The 16,637-nt window shown below is 57.3% G+C and overlaps 1 protein-coding gene across 11 annotated transcripts in view; it reads right to left on the bottom strand.

Annotated features, from left to right (window-relative positions):
- Nucleotides 1-3,391: 3,391 nt before the first annotated feature.
- The window catches only part of LOC102964095 (DAB2 interacting protein), a 121,603-nt gene continuing 108,357 nt past the window's right edge, over nt 3,392-16,637 (bottom strand). For 9 of the 11 annotated variants that reach the window (XM_042963800.1, XM_042963803.1, XM_042963804.1 and 6 more), the window contains 5 exons: nt 15,349-16,237; nt 14,478-14,630; nt 12,203-12,396; nt 7,592-7,679; nt 5,581-6,518 (listed from right to left, as the gene is read on the bottom strand). In XM_042963800.1, coding sequence (XP_042819734.1) covers nt 6,351-6,518; nt 7,592-7,679; nt 12,203-12,396; nt 14,478-14,630; nt 15,349-16,237 — 1,492 coding nt within the window. In that variant the 3' untranslated portion in view covers nt 5,581-6,350. Of the gene's footprint in view, nt 5,357-5,580; nt 6,519-7,591; nt 7,680-12,202; nt 12,397-14,477; nt 14,631-15,348; nt 16,238-16,637 lie in introns of those variants that run through there. The other 2 variants (XM_042963802.1, XM_042963801.1) reach the window with 2 other exon arrangements.

Below are 16,637 nucleotides of genomic sequence, written 5' to 3'. Positions count from 1 at the left end.
TTTAGTCTCTCTTTCATATTGGAAGCTTTCTTTCTTTCTTTTCTTCTCCTTCCTCCTTCCTTGCTTCCTTCCTTCCTTCCAACTTCCCTACTTCCTTCTTTCCCTCCTTTTTTCTTGAGCTGTTATATTTGCAAATAGGGGGCTTTATTGTCATAATGAAGCAGAGACCCAGGGAAATTCTTATCTAGTTCCTTTTATTCCCTGGAAGCTTTCCTCAGCTGTCGAAGGGGAGGACCAGCTGTCCATGCTCTACCCACACGTGTGCACACAGGACACGTTGACTGCTAGCTGTCATTATGGGAGGCTGGGACAGAGATAGTCTTTGCATTGGGGAAGCATCTGGAGGTCTTTTCTCCGAAGTGTTTTCCAAAGAATGTTCCAGTCGGCTGCCTGGGGGATGGGCTCTGGACATTCTGGGAGCAGTGCAGGCACCTGCAGAACAAGCACTCCTGAAGGCAGAAACTCTACCCCCTCCCACTGCCTGCAGACCTGTACCTCACAGGGCCCTCTGCTCTGTCTGGTGTCCCCGGGTCTGGAGCACAGGTTGCTACCCTGATTGCTCCAGAGAACAAATGTCCAGTCCCTTCCAAGGAGATGAGAAGGTAAAGAGAAGTCTCCTACCTGTGCAGAACAGGGGAGGAGGCTGGGGTCTGGTTCCCCTGTGTCCAGCCTGGTGCCCTGGCCCTGCCCCCACCACACTGAGACCCCCCACTTCCGAGCCTCTCGGGCTGGGCTGTTCAGCACGCCTCGGTTGTCTCTCCCCCTGCTCTGTTGATCTAGTCAACACTCCGTCCTCCCTTCCCACCTGCCAAAGCTTTTCAAATTCTGTTTCCGGATATCTCCTCTCATATTCACTTCTGATAATCTCCTCAGTCCCTACCTGTCAGGGTGGCGGTGTTCAGGGAGTGAAAGAGACAAATGCGTGTGGTCAATATGCTTTGTTTAATGAGAAGTCAAGTTTCTTCCAAAAATCTAATTCTGTTAATTCAATATTTATTTTTTTTAAACATCCTGATGGTAAGGGTTTTTTTTTTCCCCCTGATTAAATATTTATTAACGGTTTCTAATTTTATTGCTTCGAGGCACAGAATGTGGCCCCAACAGTGTCTTTGGGCGACTTTCTGAGGGTTTCTAGTCACCTTTGGGTGATGTTCCACATATACTCAGAAAGAAGGTACGTTCTCTCTAGGGCAAGTGCGAGGTATCCCTGCTTTATTAAACCTTATAAATGATTAAAAGCCTCGGGGTTCTCATCGTCTCCTTGATCTGTAATAAACTAATACCGGTGGTGTGTTAGTCTCCAAGGTAATTGTATTTGTGTCGATTTTCTTCCTTTGCATCTTCAGGTTTTGCTATTTGACTCCACTTAGTCCACACACGGAGGCTCACGGCTTTCGTTCCTTTGTTAAAGATGCCCTCTGTCAACACGATGTCGGCCTCCTTCATCGCCACTTCCTTGAACCTGGTGTTGTTCCCGTGGTTGCCGCCCCAGCAGAGGGACGGGGGTCCTTGACCTTGAGGACGGAGGACAGCAGCGCGGAAGCTCGGAAGGGACTCACGGGCTTGGCAACGAGGGGGCAGAGGTGCGGGAGGGGAAGCCGGGCCGAGAGTGGGCTGAAGAACGGAGGTGAGGGGGTGGAGACGGAGGTCTCCTGGGCAGCAAGCCTCGGCTGAAGGGGAGGGAAGAAAACCCAGCTGGGGGCAGGTGAGTAGAAAGAGACCCAGCACTTCAGACGCCAGGAAAGAGCAGTGCAGCTGAAGTTTCAGGAGTGATAAGGCAGCAAGGGTGGGGGGAGGGCCCTTGCTGGGTCAATGGGGGAGTCTTCTGGGGGGGGGGCAGCAGGATGGCCCTGTGAGCAGGCAGCAGTCAGGCTCGGGAGATGGCAGAGGTGAAGGTCTGGTTACTTGTAGTGGAAAACAGGAAAGGGACACAGAACCCACAGGGGTCGGTGCGAACTGGGGTGTTTTCTTCTGCTCGGCCGCCCAGAGAGCATGGGCTGTGGGTAATCCCAGGGCTGATATGATCAAAGAATATTGCCGAAAAGGGGGCTAAAAAGGGAGACCACAGGGGTTGAGCTTGGTGGGGAAGGCGGTAAAGACACAGAGAAGGCCCCTGGGAGGGAAGGGGTCCGTCTAATGCAGGGAGTGGGGGTGTGGGTGTTAATGTAGACAATGGGGAGGGTGGGACAGAGGAAGGGGTCCTCACCAGAGACCAGAGGTTGAGAGTCAGAGGCCAGGGGGCCGTGGTGGAGGGAGGGGCACAGCCAGGGGAGCGCTGGGCAGGCAGGTGGCAGTGTGGGCGGGTGGGGGAGGGGCGATAACGTTTCCTAGTGGCTGAGGCGAGGCGTGAGCATGGGTTCGGGGAGCAGGAGGCCGCCGCCCCCAGAACCACATGGCTTTGGAGTCACGCGGGGCTAACAGGAACAAGGGCAGGCTGGAGTGTGTAGACAGTGACATTGTGGTTCTGTTACCCCCTGCCATCCTGCCGTTCCGCTCTTGAACCAGCCCTCCCATTACCTTCAAGGATGAGCACAGGAGCGCCCGTGGGCTTTCTCTCTGGGAGTGCTGGACAGCCAGGGCCCAAGTCCCTGGCATGAGCTAGAGACACCTGTGTAGGTGACAGACCAAGGTCTCCATCGGGTGATCTGACTGGATACATCCCCGCCCCCTAGAGTATCCGGGCTCCTGTGCCTGTGTCGTTTCCGAGGGGTTGGGCTGAGGCCCGGATGGGCCCCCTCTTAGCCATGTGTCAACAGGAGAGGTGTTGACCCCTAGGGGTTACTGGGTGGTGCCTGGGACCTGCTGAGTAGGACCCAGGGCTGCAAGGTCCCCGTGCATGGGTGCAGACGAAGGGGTTTGGGGGATGGCTTGTTTCAGAGGCCCTGGGTTTGGCCTTGCAAGTGGGTCTGGCTTGTGACAGCCTCATGAATTGGGGCCTTCCAGGCCTTAGGAGCTTGGTTTAGCCCAGCTCAGCCATGACCTGCTGGGGACATGGGCCAAACTCTCCCCTCTCCCCTGGAGTCAGATTTTAGTGGGTGGGAAGGCATCTGAAGCAGAGCCTGGCAGGAGACGGTATCTCCTGCAGCGAGTGCGGGGGCCACGCCATCCCCCTGGGGGTGTGGGACCAGCAAAGAGCTCCCTTCTGAGCTGGTCAGAGCCCGGGAAGGGCCCTGGGAAGGCAACGCTCCACTGCCCAACGGGAAACAGTCTCAGGTCACTCGGTAAGCCAAGACCAACACCACTACCGGTTCCGGGAGGGCTCCCCTGTCTGCAGGTACCACGGGAGGGAACCCCAGGGCCAGTCCCTTGCTAAAGGACAATACAGACCCACAACTCAAGAGTCACCGCCTAGAAAATCTCCTGAGATGCAGCTGAATGGAGGCGAGTCAGGTTTAAAATAGCTAAATAAATCTTTAATATTTCTAATTGCAAATGTACAGAAATTGCACAGCCACACAGTCTTAGAACACCAACAACTTTCTCTGTACATTATTACACAGTTCAAAGTCGCAGCTGGGAGGGGCTCCAGCCAAGACTCCAACGTTTGCGTGGTTTTCTTTTTCACATACTTACAAAAGGGGGAGCGGGGGGCGGTGTGGGGCCGGGGGTGGATTTGGGGCCAAAGGTGTAGAAAAGAGGGGCTGTTTCCCTGGACAGCCTGCCTTCCGCTGATGGGCGGGGTGGCAGGGAGAGGCGTACCCCATATCCCCCCCCTTGGGGGCAGACGCTCTATAGGGGGGAGGTTGAGGGGGGGGGCGTGTGGAGCTCTGGCCTTGGTTCCCCACCCCCCCCCCTTTCTGGGCAGTCGGAAAAAAGTCTTCACTTATAGGAAGTTTGGCAGTTTCCTTCACCCTAAACATAAAAGTTAAGCAAAAAGTCAGGCCTCTCTGTGCCGGCCAGGGAGGACAGTCGTCTCCAGCAGGCTCTGGGCCCAGGGCCTCACCTTCCCGGAGCAGGGCCTGCCTTCCCTCACTCCCCCTCCCTCTGGCCCTCTGGCACCCTGGCCCCACCCCAGGACGCAGGTTCTGTGTGGCCCAGACAGGGCGCGTGTCCCCAGCACCCCACCCAGACAGCACGCTGCAAAGCCGACGGGTACATGCCACAGGTGGGGAGAAACCCCGACACCGAACCCCAAACCCCCTCCTCCTGCCCAATACTGTTCTAGATTAAAAAATAAAATACAAACCATCGGAGAGCAGCGGTCCCGGGCAGCCCTCGGCAGCACCAGGACTAAAGGACTATGTACAACCATTAGGTGAAATAGTTACATTACAGTCGAACACCGAGAACATTTACAAAAATTGTCAGACTTGCAATTCAGATAAAAATCTGTGAAGAGTCTGTACACTTTTACAGTTTTTGCACTAAGTAAATAAGGCTCTCGGCCTGAGAGCTCACACCCACGCCAAGGGCCACCAGCACCACACGCATGCTGGCCTCCTACGCCCTGCCGTCCGGGCCCTGGGAACCTCCCCCCGTATTGCTAAGAGGCGCTCAGTCCGAGGTTGCTCTACGAGGCATCGAGGCATCGGTGGGGGAGGGGTGGGGGGGAGGGGAGGGCTCACCGGGCAGCGGGGGGAATGAGACCGAACCAGAGGACATCACTGGGGCCAGGCCCTGCCTGTGTGGCCACAGGTGGGGGCGGGGCCACAGCCCCCACGGCCTTCCTTCCTGAGGTCTGTGACCCTTAGGGGCCTGCCCTCTCCTCAGCGGCAAGTCTCTGGCCTAACTGAACTGCAGGTTTCATTTAAAAGCCCCTGCCCAGAGGCCAGGATGGAGCGCAGCGTGGTCTGGGCCACCCTTCCCGCACTCGACCTGGTGGGCTCTGTGGTGACCGTGGCCCTGGCTGCAGCAGGAAGGGCTCAGGGCTCTTCCCCAGGGTCTCAGCTTCCTGAGGCCAAGGCAGAGGGGGCGGCTCGGGCAGCTCACCTAGCCCGGGCTCTGCCGGGGAGGGGGGCAAATGCCCAGCTCTTGCTGGAGACTCCCCAGGGCTGGGGGTGGGACCAGGGAGGGACTGAGACAGACCCAAGCTCCTGACCACCTATGTCCCGCAAGGGGTGGGGATCAGGGAGGGCTGAGAAGCCACAGAACGGCCTAGAGCTGAGGAAAACCGGCCCCAGCTGTGGGATGTGCCCCTCTCCTGTCTGCAGCGCCTGGGTCCTTGGCCGGGGGCCCGGGAAGGGTGAGGAGGAGGCCGGCCGCACACACGGGGCCTGGTGCAGGCCGCTGCTGTCTTGGAGAGGGAGCAAGTCTAACATCCTCCAGGGCCGCTATTTCCCATGCAGTGCGCACGCTCAATTTAAAAGGCCCCTGCGTTCCAGCAAGCGAGCAAGCGGGCTTTTGTTTCTAATGCATACTGTGAAAGGAAAAAAAATCACAGTTATCCACCTTCTCAGGGCCTGCTGGCATTAGAATTTCTTTTATTCATCATTCAGGAAAGATCAGCCTTCCTCTCAGGGTAAGCACCACCAGCTGGCCACTCCCTGCAGGGCCACGGTGCCCTGGTGCACTGGCCCCGGGAGAAGGGCAGGGATCGGGCACAGTGCCATCTGGGCCAACTCTGCCCAGATCTTTGGCTTTAGGGAGCCCTCGGCCTGGGCAAGTGAGAGAGGCTCCAGATCCTCCCCGCAGATACGAGGGCCCAGAAGAGCGGGCCAGGATCCTCACTGGGTCTGTTTGGCAAAATAAGGAAGGAAGTTGGGGGTGGTGGGGAAGAGGCAGGGAGTCTGGGGACAGGTACAGGGGTGAATCCTCGGTTCCTCACAGCCAGGCAGGTCCCTGGACAGGCCGCATGCAGTGGCAGGGGCTCGGGGGAGCCCTGCAGGACAGGTACTCCGGCAGCTCCGTCCTCCCCACCCTCTCCCTGCCTGCCGACCAGCCTGTCCGTCCGCCCCTGGAACTAAGGGACAAGTCCCTCAGGGCAGGGGCCTGGGCCCCTAGCTCTCTAACCCTCTGCCCTGCGGGCGCTCTCTCCCTGGGGAGGGGGAAGGGGTACATGCACTTGGCCAGGTCAAGGAAGAAAGGTGACACACACCAAACTCAGTAACCGACGGAGACGCACTTTGGCAGGCCCCCTGCTCCCCCCAGGCCGCCCCACCCCCAGCGTGCAGGCCTCTCCGGCCTGCACCGAACTCGCTTCTCGGGCCAGAAGAGAGGGGAGCGGGCCCACGCCGCGTCAGTCTGTCCAGGCTCCCCGTGCGGCACCTCCTGGACCGCAGGCGGAGGGAAGGGGAGGAGGCCTGGGCACCCCCTTGCCCCTGCGCGGGAGGCTGCGACTGTGGGGGCACTCCTCCCCAGGCCCCAGGCCGAGGCCTGCTCTGGGCCACCACGGTCCTCCCTCCTCGGGCAGGTTAACAATGGCTGCTGTTTCGGAACTCGCCGTTCTCGGTAATCTGCAATTTGGTGGGGTTGGTGGGGGAGACGCCGTTACGGGCTTGCATGCTGTACCTCTCTTTCAGCTGCGTCAGGGCGCTCATGAGGCGGGCGTTGGCGGCGTCCAGTGAGGCGATACGCTTCTCCTGGGGGCAAACGGGGCATTAGTTGGGGCCACGGGAGGGGTCCTTGGGCCAAAGGGGGGCTGTACCGGGGCAGGGGTCTCCCTGGGGCTAAGTGTGCCCACCAGGGGTGCTGGGAGGAGACGGGGTGGGGGCACCAGGAGTACACTAAGTGTGAAGGGCAGGAAAGGCGGGGCAGTGGGTGTGCTGGGGAGGAGGCTGGGAGGAGGCTGGGAGGAGGCTGGGAGGAGGTGGGAAGGAGGTGGGGGACTGGGAGGGGGAGGGGGGGTGCTGGGAAGAGGCAGGGAGGAAGCTGGGAGGAGGCTAGGAGGCTGAGAGGAGGCAGGGAGGAGGCCGGGAGGAGGTGGGGAGGGGGCCGGGGGTAGGAGGAGGAGGAGGAGGAGGAGGAGGAGGAGGAGGAGGAAGAGGAGGAGGCCTCCACGTCACTGACAGAGACCTCCTAGAGCCTGCCTTCTGACGACGTCTCTCACACCACTGCTGCTCACCCAAACAGCAGCCCTAGTGGTGTCACCTGTCAGCCACCTGAGCCCCAAGGGTGTGCGCCCTGGCTCACGTGCATGTGCGAGTGTGTGACACAGAGGTCACAGCTCCTGGTCAGCCCGTGCTGTTTACAGTCTGACCAAGGCCTGGTCCTATTCCCGGGTGAGTGAGAGGAAACAGTGCAGTGAAGGAGAATGGTGGCCGCAGTCTCTTACGTGCCACATCTCTCAATGCAGCTGGGGACCACAGATAAGAGCCCCCCTGCTCCATCTGCCCAGCCTGCTGTCACCTGAAGCCATCCCCGTTCCCCTCCCACCCGCTTCCAGTCCTTGCTCGGTATCCTTGGGGAAAGGCAGTGCCCACCAAGTCGTCCCGGTAGGGAAGGACTTGCCCCACCACTTTCACAGCCTGTCCCCATGAGCGTGTGGTCCACGGAGACCTTCAAATCTGACTTTCCAGACCAGAGACGCTGGCCTCCTGTTCCTCCTCAGCTTTTATGGTGGGGGGCATTAATGAGGAGGTAGAGATCTCAAAGTCACCCGCTGCCCAACCCAGGTCCTTTAACGCCTATGGCTGAGCACAGGGCCGGAACCCACCTGGGCATCGATGATCTTCTGCTTGGAGTCTACAGCTGCTTGCATCTCAGCGTGGTCTTTCTTCAGCTCCTCCTCCACAGACATCAACCTGTGACCACACACAAGGACAGTGGAGCTGGCACTTGAGGGACGTCAGGAGGTGGGTGTGGGGGCGTGGGGCATGGGGCCTTGTGGGAAGAAGCCATCACACCTGCACAGCGGGGACACAGCAGGGGAGCCCCTCCAGCTGGCCTCCAACAGGCGACATGAGCTGGGTCTACTTCTTCCTTATGCTTTACCCACTCCAGACTCTGTTCCCAGATCCCCCAGAAACCCTTGGAGCTGCCCATTTCCTGATGTTCTTCCAGGAGCCACGGTGGTTGGGGGTGGTGGTTAGGTCCTCACCGCCTCCCAGAGCAGGGCAGGTGGGGTAATGCCGTAAGACCCATGGCACAGGCGGGAAGACGAAACCCTGAAGGGCTCTAGGGCTTTCTCCGCCGACTCGGCGGAGAGTCGTGCCAAGGCCGTGCCAAGAGGTACCAGGCACTCAAAGTAGCGAGATGAAAAGTACAGATCTCCATCGCTCAAAAAGTTCACAGAGCAGCAGGGACACAGGCAGACAATAGCCTAGAGGCTATGGGAACAGAGAAGAGGAAGTAGGCAACTGCGCCGGAGGGTGGGAGCACATACTGGACATCTGAGGGACAAACAAGTCTGAATATGGGTAAGCGTAGGGAAGACGGGAGGAATACCGTCTGCAGAGGCTCAGAACTAAGGCATGTGTGTGTCTGTTGCCAGCTGCTCCCTCCCTGAAACCCTTTCTGGCTTCACCTTGCCGGGCCCTCACACACCTGTCAATCACTGCGGATGACACCCACCTTCCGATGCTCATCCTTTAGCTTCCGGACCCCACGCTCTCTGGGTTTGCCTCCTAGCCCCAAGGCTACTGCTCTGCAGATGCCTGTCCTGCCTGCTCCCAGCATGTCTCCACTGGGGTCTGTCCAAGCCCCCGCTCTTGCTCTCCAGACAAGCTCACCTACTCCCAAGGCTTCATCCCCCTCTCTACCTGCACAACTTCTCCAGGCCAGCAGAGCGGTCCCCTAACCCCTGGGTGAGCACTGAGCGCCTGTCACAGAAGGTGCACAGAGAGGTCAACGGTGCTGGGGCAGGTACCCGCAGGGCTGTTGTGAGAAGTCGGTGGGATCAGCGGTTGGGGAGCACTGATCAGGAGGAAGGGGTGTGGGGCCATGCCAAGGGGGGGTTCCTTGTCACAGAAAGATCAGACATTGAGAAAAGCCTGTAAGAAGGGGGAAGGGAGGAATAGGGAGAAGACGGGCATTAGATGGTGTCAGTCAGAAGGGGAGAGACGTGTGCTTCTGGCTGGTGGGGTAACAGGGACTGGATTTACCCTTTTGCCGTCAAACAGTGACCACAATAAACAAACCAGAAAACCGAATGAAATGTATGAAAAAGTGGCGTCCAGACACAGAACAACTGGCAGTGTCTCCTAAGAGAAGGGAATGCACGAGCTGAGCCCCTCTCACGGCCTGGAGTGTCCAGGCCAAACAAAAAAAGAAGGGAAGTAATCTCATGGAGTAGAGGAGACCCAGGGAGGCCATACCCAAGAAGAGGAAGACACAGAGAGAGCTCCACATATATCCTGAGGGCTCCCCTTGAGTCTCTGGCTGAGGACTGGTCTGCATGCACCACTGAAACATGAGAACAAAACAGCCCCAGGAAGAGTTAATATTCCTACCTGGCAGGGTAGAAAGACGTGCTAACACAGGGGCATAAAGCAGAATCCTCAGAAGGAAACTGCCTCAATATGGAGTCAGATTAGGCTAGATTAAAAGCTGTCCAGACCCACCCCAACAGAGCTTAAACGTAAGCCTCAAAAGAATCAGACTAATTCCAAATAACCTCATTGTGTCCCAGAACAAAGCCCAAGAACATTTAAAAGAACACAAAACATTCCACACCTAAGCAAAAGTCACAATGTCTGGCATCCAACCAAAAATCACCAAACATACAGAGAAGCAGGAAAGTGTAACGGATAACCAGAAAGAAAATTAATCAATAAAAACAGACTCAGAAATGTCATGGATGACAGAATTAGTAGACACTGAAACTACTGTAAATGCATTCCACATGGCTGAGAAAATAGAGGAAAGCAGGAGCATGATGAGAAGAGAAATAGAATTTAAACCAAGCTGAAAGTCTGAAGGTGAAAAATACAGTATCTGAAACGAAATGAAAAAAATACTGATAGGATTAACAGCAGATTGGACATTGAAGAAGAAATGATTAGTAACCTTGTAGACGCAGTAACAGAAATGATCTAACACACGGCAGGAAAGAAAAGGGAAAAAAGGAAACAACAAAGCATCAGTGCAGTGTAGGACAATATAAAGCAGCCTAACGGAAGTGTAGGATGGTGGACTCACAGAGCCAAAAGCTCAAACCCAAGAAACATGAAGGAAACTACGGCAAGCATCCTCATAATCAAATTATCGGTGATCAGCGATAAAAAAAATCTTAAAAACAGCCAGAGAAAAAGATAGCTTAAGTACAAAGGAACAAAAATGATGACAGAATTGCTACTATTATAGCTTGAGAATGAGGGCCCGACTGGGCCCACTGCCTGTTTTTGTAAATAGCCACACCACACACATAGTTCTGCTACAACAGCAGAGTTGAATACTTACAGGGGCCATATGGCCTGCAAAGCCTAAAATATTTATTATCTGCCTTCTTATGGGAAGTTTCCAACTCCTGCCCTAAAGTGACAACAGAGACATAGCTAGTAAGACAATAAGCGATAAAATGCAATCATAAAAAATGCTCAATCCAAAAGAGTTCGGGGAAAAAAGGGAACAAAACAGATGGTACAAATAGATAATGGTAGCAAGATAAGAGATTCATACATAATTATATTGATAATTACATTAGATGTAAATGGTCTAAACACTCCAATTAAAAGGCAGAAACTGTCAGATTAGATAAAATGCAAGAACCAATAAGGTGTCTATAAAAGAAATTCATTTATATAGAAAGACACCAATAGGTTAAAAGTATAAGGATAAAGAAGGATACACCTGGCTAATATTAGTCAAAATAAATTGAGACACCTGTAATTAACATCAAACAAAGTAGATTTCAGAACAAAGAATGTTATGAGGGATAAAGATGGTGATGTTATAATAATAAAGAGATCAGTTCATCACCAGCACGTAACAATCCTAGATGTGGTTGCAGAGTTTCAGTGTACATAAATCGAAAACAATAGAAAAGAGAAATACACAAATCCATATTATGATTAGACATTCAATATCCTTTCCCCAAATAGTGATAGAATGGTAAACAAGTAGACACAAAAACTGGTAAGAATCTAGAGTTAAACAATGCTAGCAACCAAACTGATCTAATTTGACATTTCCATTACGGAGGAAATACACTGTGATAGTTAGTAGAAATAAATGCGCTAAGTAAGCCACTGAATTCAGAGACCACACGCTCCTCAGAGAAGAGATACAATGAGGAAGAGGTGGTTAGTTTGAGAAGCATTTCCATTCCCGGAACCACACACACAAAGAACAGAGCTGGCTGTCAAGTGAACAGTGGATTAACAGTCACTCTGGTTACAGGATCTCTGCTCACGTTAACCATTTTATAATGAACACACCCATAGGTATGTGAAACAAACAGTAATTAGGAGCAGAGAAACGGGTAGTCTAAGTAGGAAGAATCTGGAAAGGGTTTCTGTAGTGGACAAAACATGAGGCCAGGTGGGGAAACTTCTGGGTATGGCACACCTGCTAAATCTGTCCAGCTGACAGGCTCTTATGCCGTGAAAACAAGCTAGAAAGTCCACGCTATTTCCTCTGCTACCTTGTATTACTGTCATAAAGACGTGAACTTCACGATCGGGACGCTGTGGGATGGCTGGGACGCTACACCTTCACTGTGCTCCCTGCCTACAGACGCCCTACCCATGGGTGGAGACAGAGAGAGAATGAGAGAGAGAAAATCAACACAGGATGTCATCGAAGCCATCAATAAAGGTGAGAGTCCGCATCAGAGCCAATGGTTCCCTGGAAATCTTTCCCAGGTAACCCAAGGGCACCTTAAACTGGAATGGCTGGGACACCCCAACTGCTCCCCTCCCCAGACCCTCATCTCAGCAACTGGCACCAAGACACCCAGACGCTCTTGGTAGAAACTTGGGGGATATTTTGCCTTCCTCCCCACCCCCCCACCTTCACCAGCCGAATGTAATGACGTTTATGCCGACTTTTCCTGCCCAGAATTGGGTCCTCACTGTGTTTCAAGGCGCCCCCAATCCTAGCTCCCCTGACAGGGCTTACCAAGAAAACAGGACTCCTTACAGGGCCTTGTCTGACCTCACTCCTGCCACGCCCAACTTCGCGTTCCACCATCAGTGCACCCTGTGCCGGGTAGGGCTTCCTGCGGTCCAGGCTGCCTAACGCCACACGTGTGCCATGCTGTCCCCACTGCCTGGGACGCTCTCCTCCTTCCACCCTTGGCTCATCCTGCGGCTGATCAGCCCTTCCCCTCATCAGGAGGACGGCCTGCCTGCTCTGTGTGCGGGGGACCAGAACCGGCTGCTCTCACCTGCTGATGATGCCCTTCATCTGGATGTCCTTGTCCTCCTGCTGCCGCCGCAGCCGCTCCTCACCCTCCTCCAGCCGCGCCTGGTACTCCAGCACCAGCTTCTGCGTCGTCTCCTCCTGGCACTTGAACAGGGTCTCGTACTCCTCCAGCTTCTTGGTGGAGATCCGCAACTTGTCCTGCAGCACGGCCAGGTCCTGCCAGGGGGGCGGCGCGCCAGGGGCACAGCACCCAGGACAAAGAGCACACCTCGTGAGCCCAAGCAGGAGCACGGGTAGCAGGGAGCCCAGCTCGGAGACTCCTCAGGAGCCCAGCCAGAGGGGTGGCGGTGACACGCAAGGCCTGTCCCCACCCGGGGCTTTCTCCGCTTCAACCTCCCACCCCTGCAGCCTGGCCTCACAGCTGTGAGGGAATGAAGACTCACACCCAGATCTCGGAAGTAACGGTTTAACTAGGGCACTGAGGTTGTTGTTGTCGTCATTAATACAATAAACAAATGTTAAAAACACTCTTGGATATATTAAGACCTGACAGCATCCTGAGAGATAGGGGCTCTACAGGAGGGGAAACTGAGGCCCAGAAGGCAAGGTGACCCGGTCACGTGGAGAGTGACTGACCAGTGGGGTAAGGTCCTAGCCTCCCAGCCTCTATGTGAAACTAAAGCAAGGGCAGTGGTGTGGGGAAGTAAGGGGGAGACAGAGAGGTTAAAGGCAGGTGGGGCTGAGGCTAGAATCAAGGGGCTGGGGGCCAGGATGCCATGACAGTATGGGGGCTGGAGGAGGCAGGAAGAGCCTCTCCTTGAGTCCCAGGCAACGGAGGCCTAATTCACTTCAGCAAAGGACTGCCCAAAGGTTAGGAGGCGGCAAATCCAGAGACCGGTGAGAGACCAGCCCCAACTCAAAGCAAAGGTCCTACAGCAAAGCTGGATCCACAGAGAGCCTGGCTCCGGGAGAAATGACCTCGGCCCGTCCCAAGTCTTGCTGAGCTGGCCAGAGAGGGGTGGGGAAGACCCTCCCAGGTCTCCAGGGAGCTCGAGGGAACAAGGCCTCCTGGATTTGCCTGTAAGGGTTAGTAGTGGAGAGGGTGAGAGAAACAGGAGCTCGTTCAGCCACGGAGCAGCAAGGAAAGGGGACACCCCGGCTGCAGCCGGACCCCTGCAAATGGTCCGGGTGGTCCTTGCAATTCACAAGTGGGAACTGGAGTCTCAGAGACGTGCAGAGCCCAGCCCGGCTCACGCAGGGAGCCCGGGCGAAGGCTGGCTCTCCTTGCTGCCCAGCCAAACGCTGGCTCTTGGAGCACTGTGCCCCACATCCCCTTGTCCCCTTCACGTAATTATGGTGAAAGCAGGTGGATGCAGTGGACTAAGGGGATGGTGGAAGGTGGCGGAATGCAGCATGGACATGAACCTCGCCTTAGGCCAGGAGGAGGGAGAGCTGCCACTCTGACCTCCGTGGAATTGCCTGAGAGGCTGCTACAGGCTTTCCTGGGGCTGAGAGGCGAGGGCACCTAGGGAAGCGGGGGATGTGGCTGCCATGCTGGGGTGGCCTTGCAAGGGGCCCCGTGTTGACCTGGGCCTGCAGGGGGACATGAGAACCAGCCATGGATCCAGGACAGGTGCCATAACAGCAGGGAGAATTTGGGAGGACAGAAGTCCCTCCCACTGCCCCCGCCAAATGCTGGATGTGTGTGGTGGGGTGGAATCTGGATATTTTAGAACCATTTTTTCTCCCTAGGGGGAAGCAAGCCTCGCAGTAGCAGTCTGGCCCCACCCCTTCACCCTGGCTCTTTCTCTCTCAGGCCCTGGCTAGGCACAAACCCAGAGTGGGCGGGGCCTGGCTGGGGGGCAGCCCTCCCGGCTGCCTTGGGGACCCACACCTCTCTGCTGCTCATGCACGAAGCGCCCCACGACGGTCTCCATGTGCCTCTTTGGCATCCCCCAGCCCTCAAGTCCGGCACTCTCAGAAACTCAGCTGCCCGGTCACTCAGGGAAGGGGCCTCCCAGAGGTCTGAGGACCGAGTCCTGGGAGTCTGGGTTCAGTACAACTTCCAGTGAGTCTCGTGTGCAGCCTATACAGGAATCCTCAGCTCTGAACTAAGCCCTTCTTGCTGCTTCTACTTCCAGATTCCACTGGCTGCCGTCCTCATGGGGGACCAAGGGTTGAGAGAGGACTAGCCATACACAGGAAGAAGCAGCACCCTTCATTCAGGGCTCAAGGGGAGAGAACGTTGTCGGGCAGGCAGCCCCGCCCTGCCCCACACTGCCAGGGTCCGGCTTTACCTTTTCTGCTTGGCTGAGCTCCTCCTTACTCCTTAGCCTATCCCTGTGGGGGGGGTCTGGGCCCAGGCCCTCGTCTTCTAACAACTGCGCGTTCATGGTCAAGAGCCAAGCGGCCGTGCGGTCCAGGGCATTGGGGCTCACGGGTGAAGGGCCCTACAATGAAACACAGCCGTGAGGGGCTGGAGGGAACAGGGGGGTGGGACGAGGTGAGTCACGGGGACAAGTGGCTCAGAGGCATGGCAGGGGCAGGGGGTTTCCAGCTGGCCAGGTGCCTACCGATACCACCCCCAACTCAGGAACTCCCATTCTCGATGGCGGCCTGAGGCAGAGTCAAGAGCCCAGGTGGCCCAAGCACCCCTCTCTGCCGCCCAGGTGAGAGCAAGTGAGCTCGGCCAGGCAGGTGGTCATGCAAGTCACAACACATCTGTCCCACATACTGTGTGCGGCCCCAGGGTGACAGGAACACCATTCGCTCCAGCAGCTGAGCCCTGGAGGCCAGCTGAGACACGAAGGTGCGGGGGATTGGGGTGGGGGGGACGTGCTGGGGGTCTGGTTGACTCCTACCCTGGGCAGGGCTTTATCAGGCCTCCAGCTGGAGATGGATAGAGCCCTCCCTCCTTTCTCTCCCCAACCCCTGCTGCCCTTGGGAGAAGTGGCAGAGAGACCCTCAGGCCGCGCTGCCCCTGATTCAAGGACTCGGGCGGGGGCCAGCGGCCCCCGGGGGAGGGGAGGTGGTGTGCGTGGCAGGCCGGCAGGATGGGCCACGTGCGGCATCACTCAGCGTGGGATGGCAGCTGGGCACAGGTGAGATGACCAGGAGGAGCAGCGCGACATGGGGGATGATGGCCCGCCCTCGGACGACAGCACTGACCTGCTTATGCACCGCGCGAGGCTTCAGCTCCGGGCTGTCACCCTTGGATGAGGACGACGGCTGCCGGAGCCGGGCTCCGGGGCCAGCCCAGTCAGGCGAGGCCGACGCCAGCGGTCCGCTCGAAGGCCGCGGGTACTGCAGCGTGCTCAGCAGGGCGGGTGGCGTCCGGCCACGGGGCGCGGGGGGTGGTGGTGGGGGCGGCGGCGGCGGCTGGTCGATCCTCCGCTGGGGGCCGGCGCTGTTCTGCCGTGGCACCGTGGGCTGCCCGCCCTTCTCAGTCAGTGACACCTGCCGCCGCGCCAGCTCCCCGGGCCGCCGCGCCAGCTCCTCGGCGGCACCGCCGAAACTTCCCAGCTTGGCGGCAGCTGCCAGCTCCTCACTGTTGCTGTGGGAGCTCAAGGAGCTATGGCCCTCGGAGCCCGAGTCACCAAGGCCGCGGGGCGAAAGCGGCAGGCCCGCCGCCATCTGGTACACGGGGTTCTGGAAGGAGAGCGGCGCCAGCAACTGGGGCCGGCCGGGGGCACCCTCGGAGGTGCCCGGCGTGGTCGGCGTCTGGCCCGCCCGCCGCACCGTGGCCAGCCCCGCCAGGCTCGCCGGGGCCGCCCGGGCCGGCCACCCGGCCACCAGCTGCGATGCCGGCGCCTGCCCGTCGGCAGTGAGGGCGTCGGGGCCCGCCGGGGAGCCAGCCTCCCCGTCCAGCGTGCGGGCATCTTGCAGGTCCACCATAGACAGGCTCTTGCCACCATTGGCCATCTGAAGATCAGGCTCGTTGGCTTCCGAGTAACTCGAGCTGCGGGCAGGTGAGGGCTGGACCCCGGAGGACCTTGTGACAAAAAACAAGTCCTTGTTTTCGGGGGTTGGAGACGGTAACCGGGTGAAATCTATCAGACTGCAGGGAGACAAGCACACACAGGGAAAGAAGGGGGAAGAGAAGAACTGTGAATGTGGCCAAGGCGGGTCCAAACCGAGCGCCCCGCCGACCTGCCAGGGCCTGGCAGCCTGAGGCAGGGCTGGGGAGGAGGGAAGATGGGGTGGGGGAGAGGAGGTACGTGGGCTGCAAAAGTGGGAGAGGCTGGGAGCGGTGGCCCAGCCGCAAACCAAACCACAGCCCTGGCAGCTGACCCCGGCAAAAGCCCCCACGGGGACTGAGTGGCCAGGGTGGCCGTTCCTGCACAGAACCTCTACTCTAGGGGCCAGCGCTGCTAGTTCCAGGTCAGGCTGTCTGGTACACCTGTTCCTGGCTCAGCTGCATCTTGGGACACAGAGTGCTGGGGCCTGGAGTGTTCTGG

Source organism: Panthera tigris, chromosome D4 (assembly GCF_018350195.1).
Source record: "Panthera tigris isolate Pti1 chromosome D4, P.tigris_Pti1_mat1.1, whole genome shotgun sequence".
NCBI lineage: Eukaryota > Metazoa > Chordata > Mammalia > Carnivora > Felidae > Panthera > Panthera tigris.
This window is presented reverse-complemented; position numbering and strand designations above follow the sequence as displayed.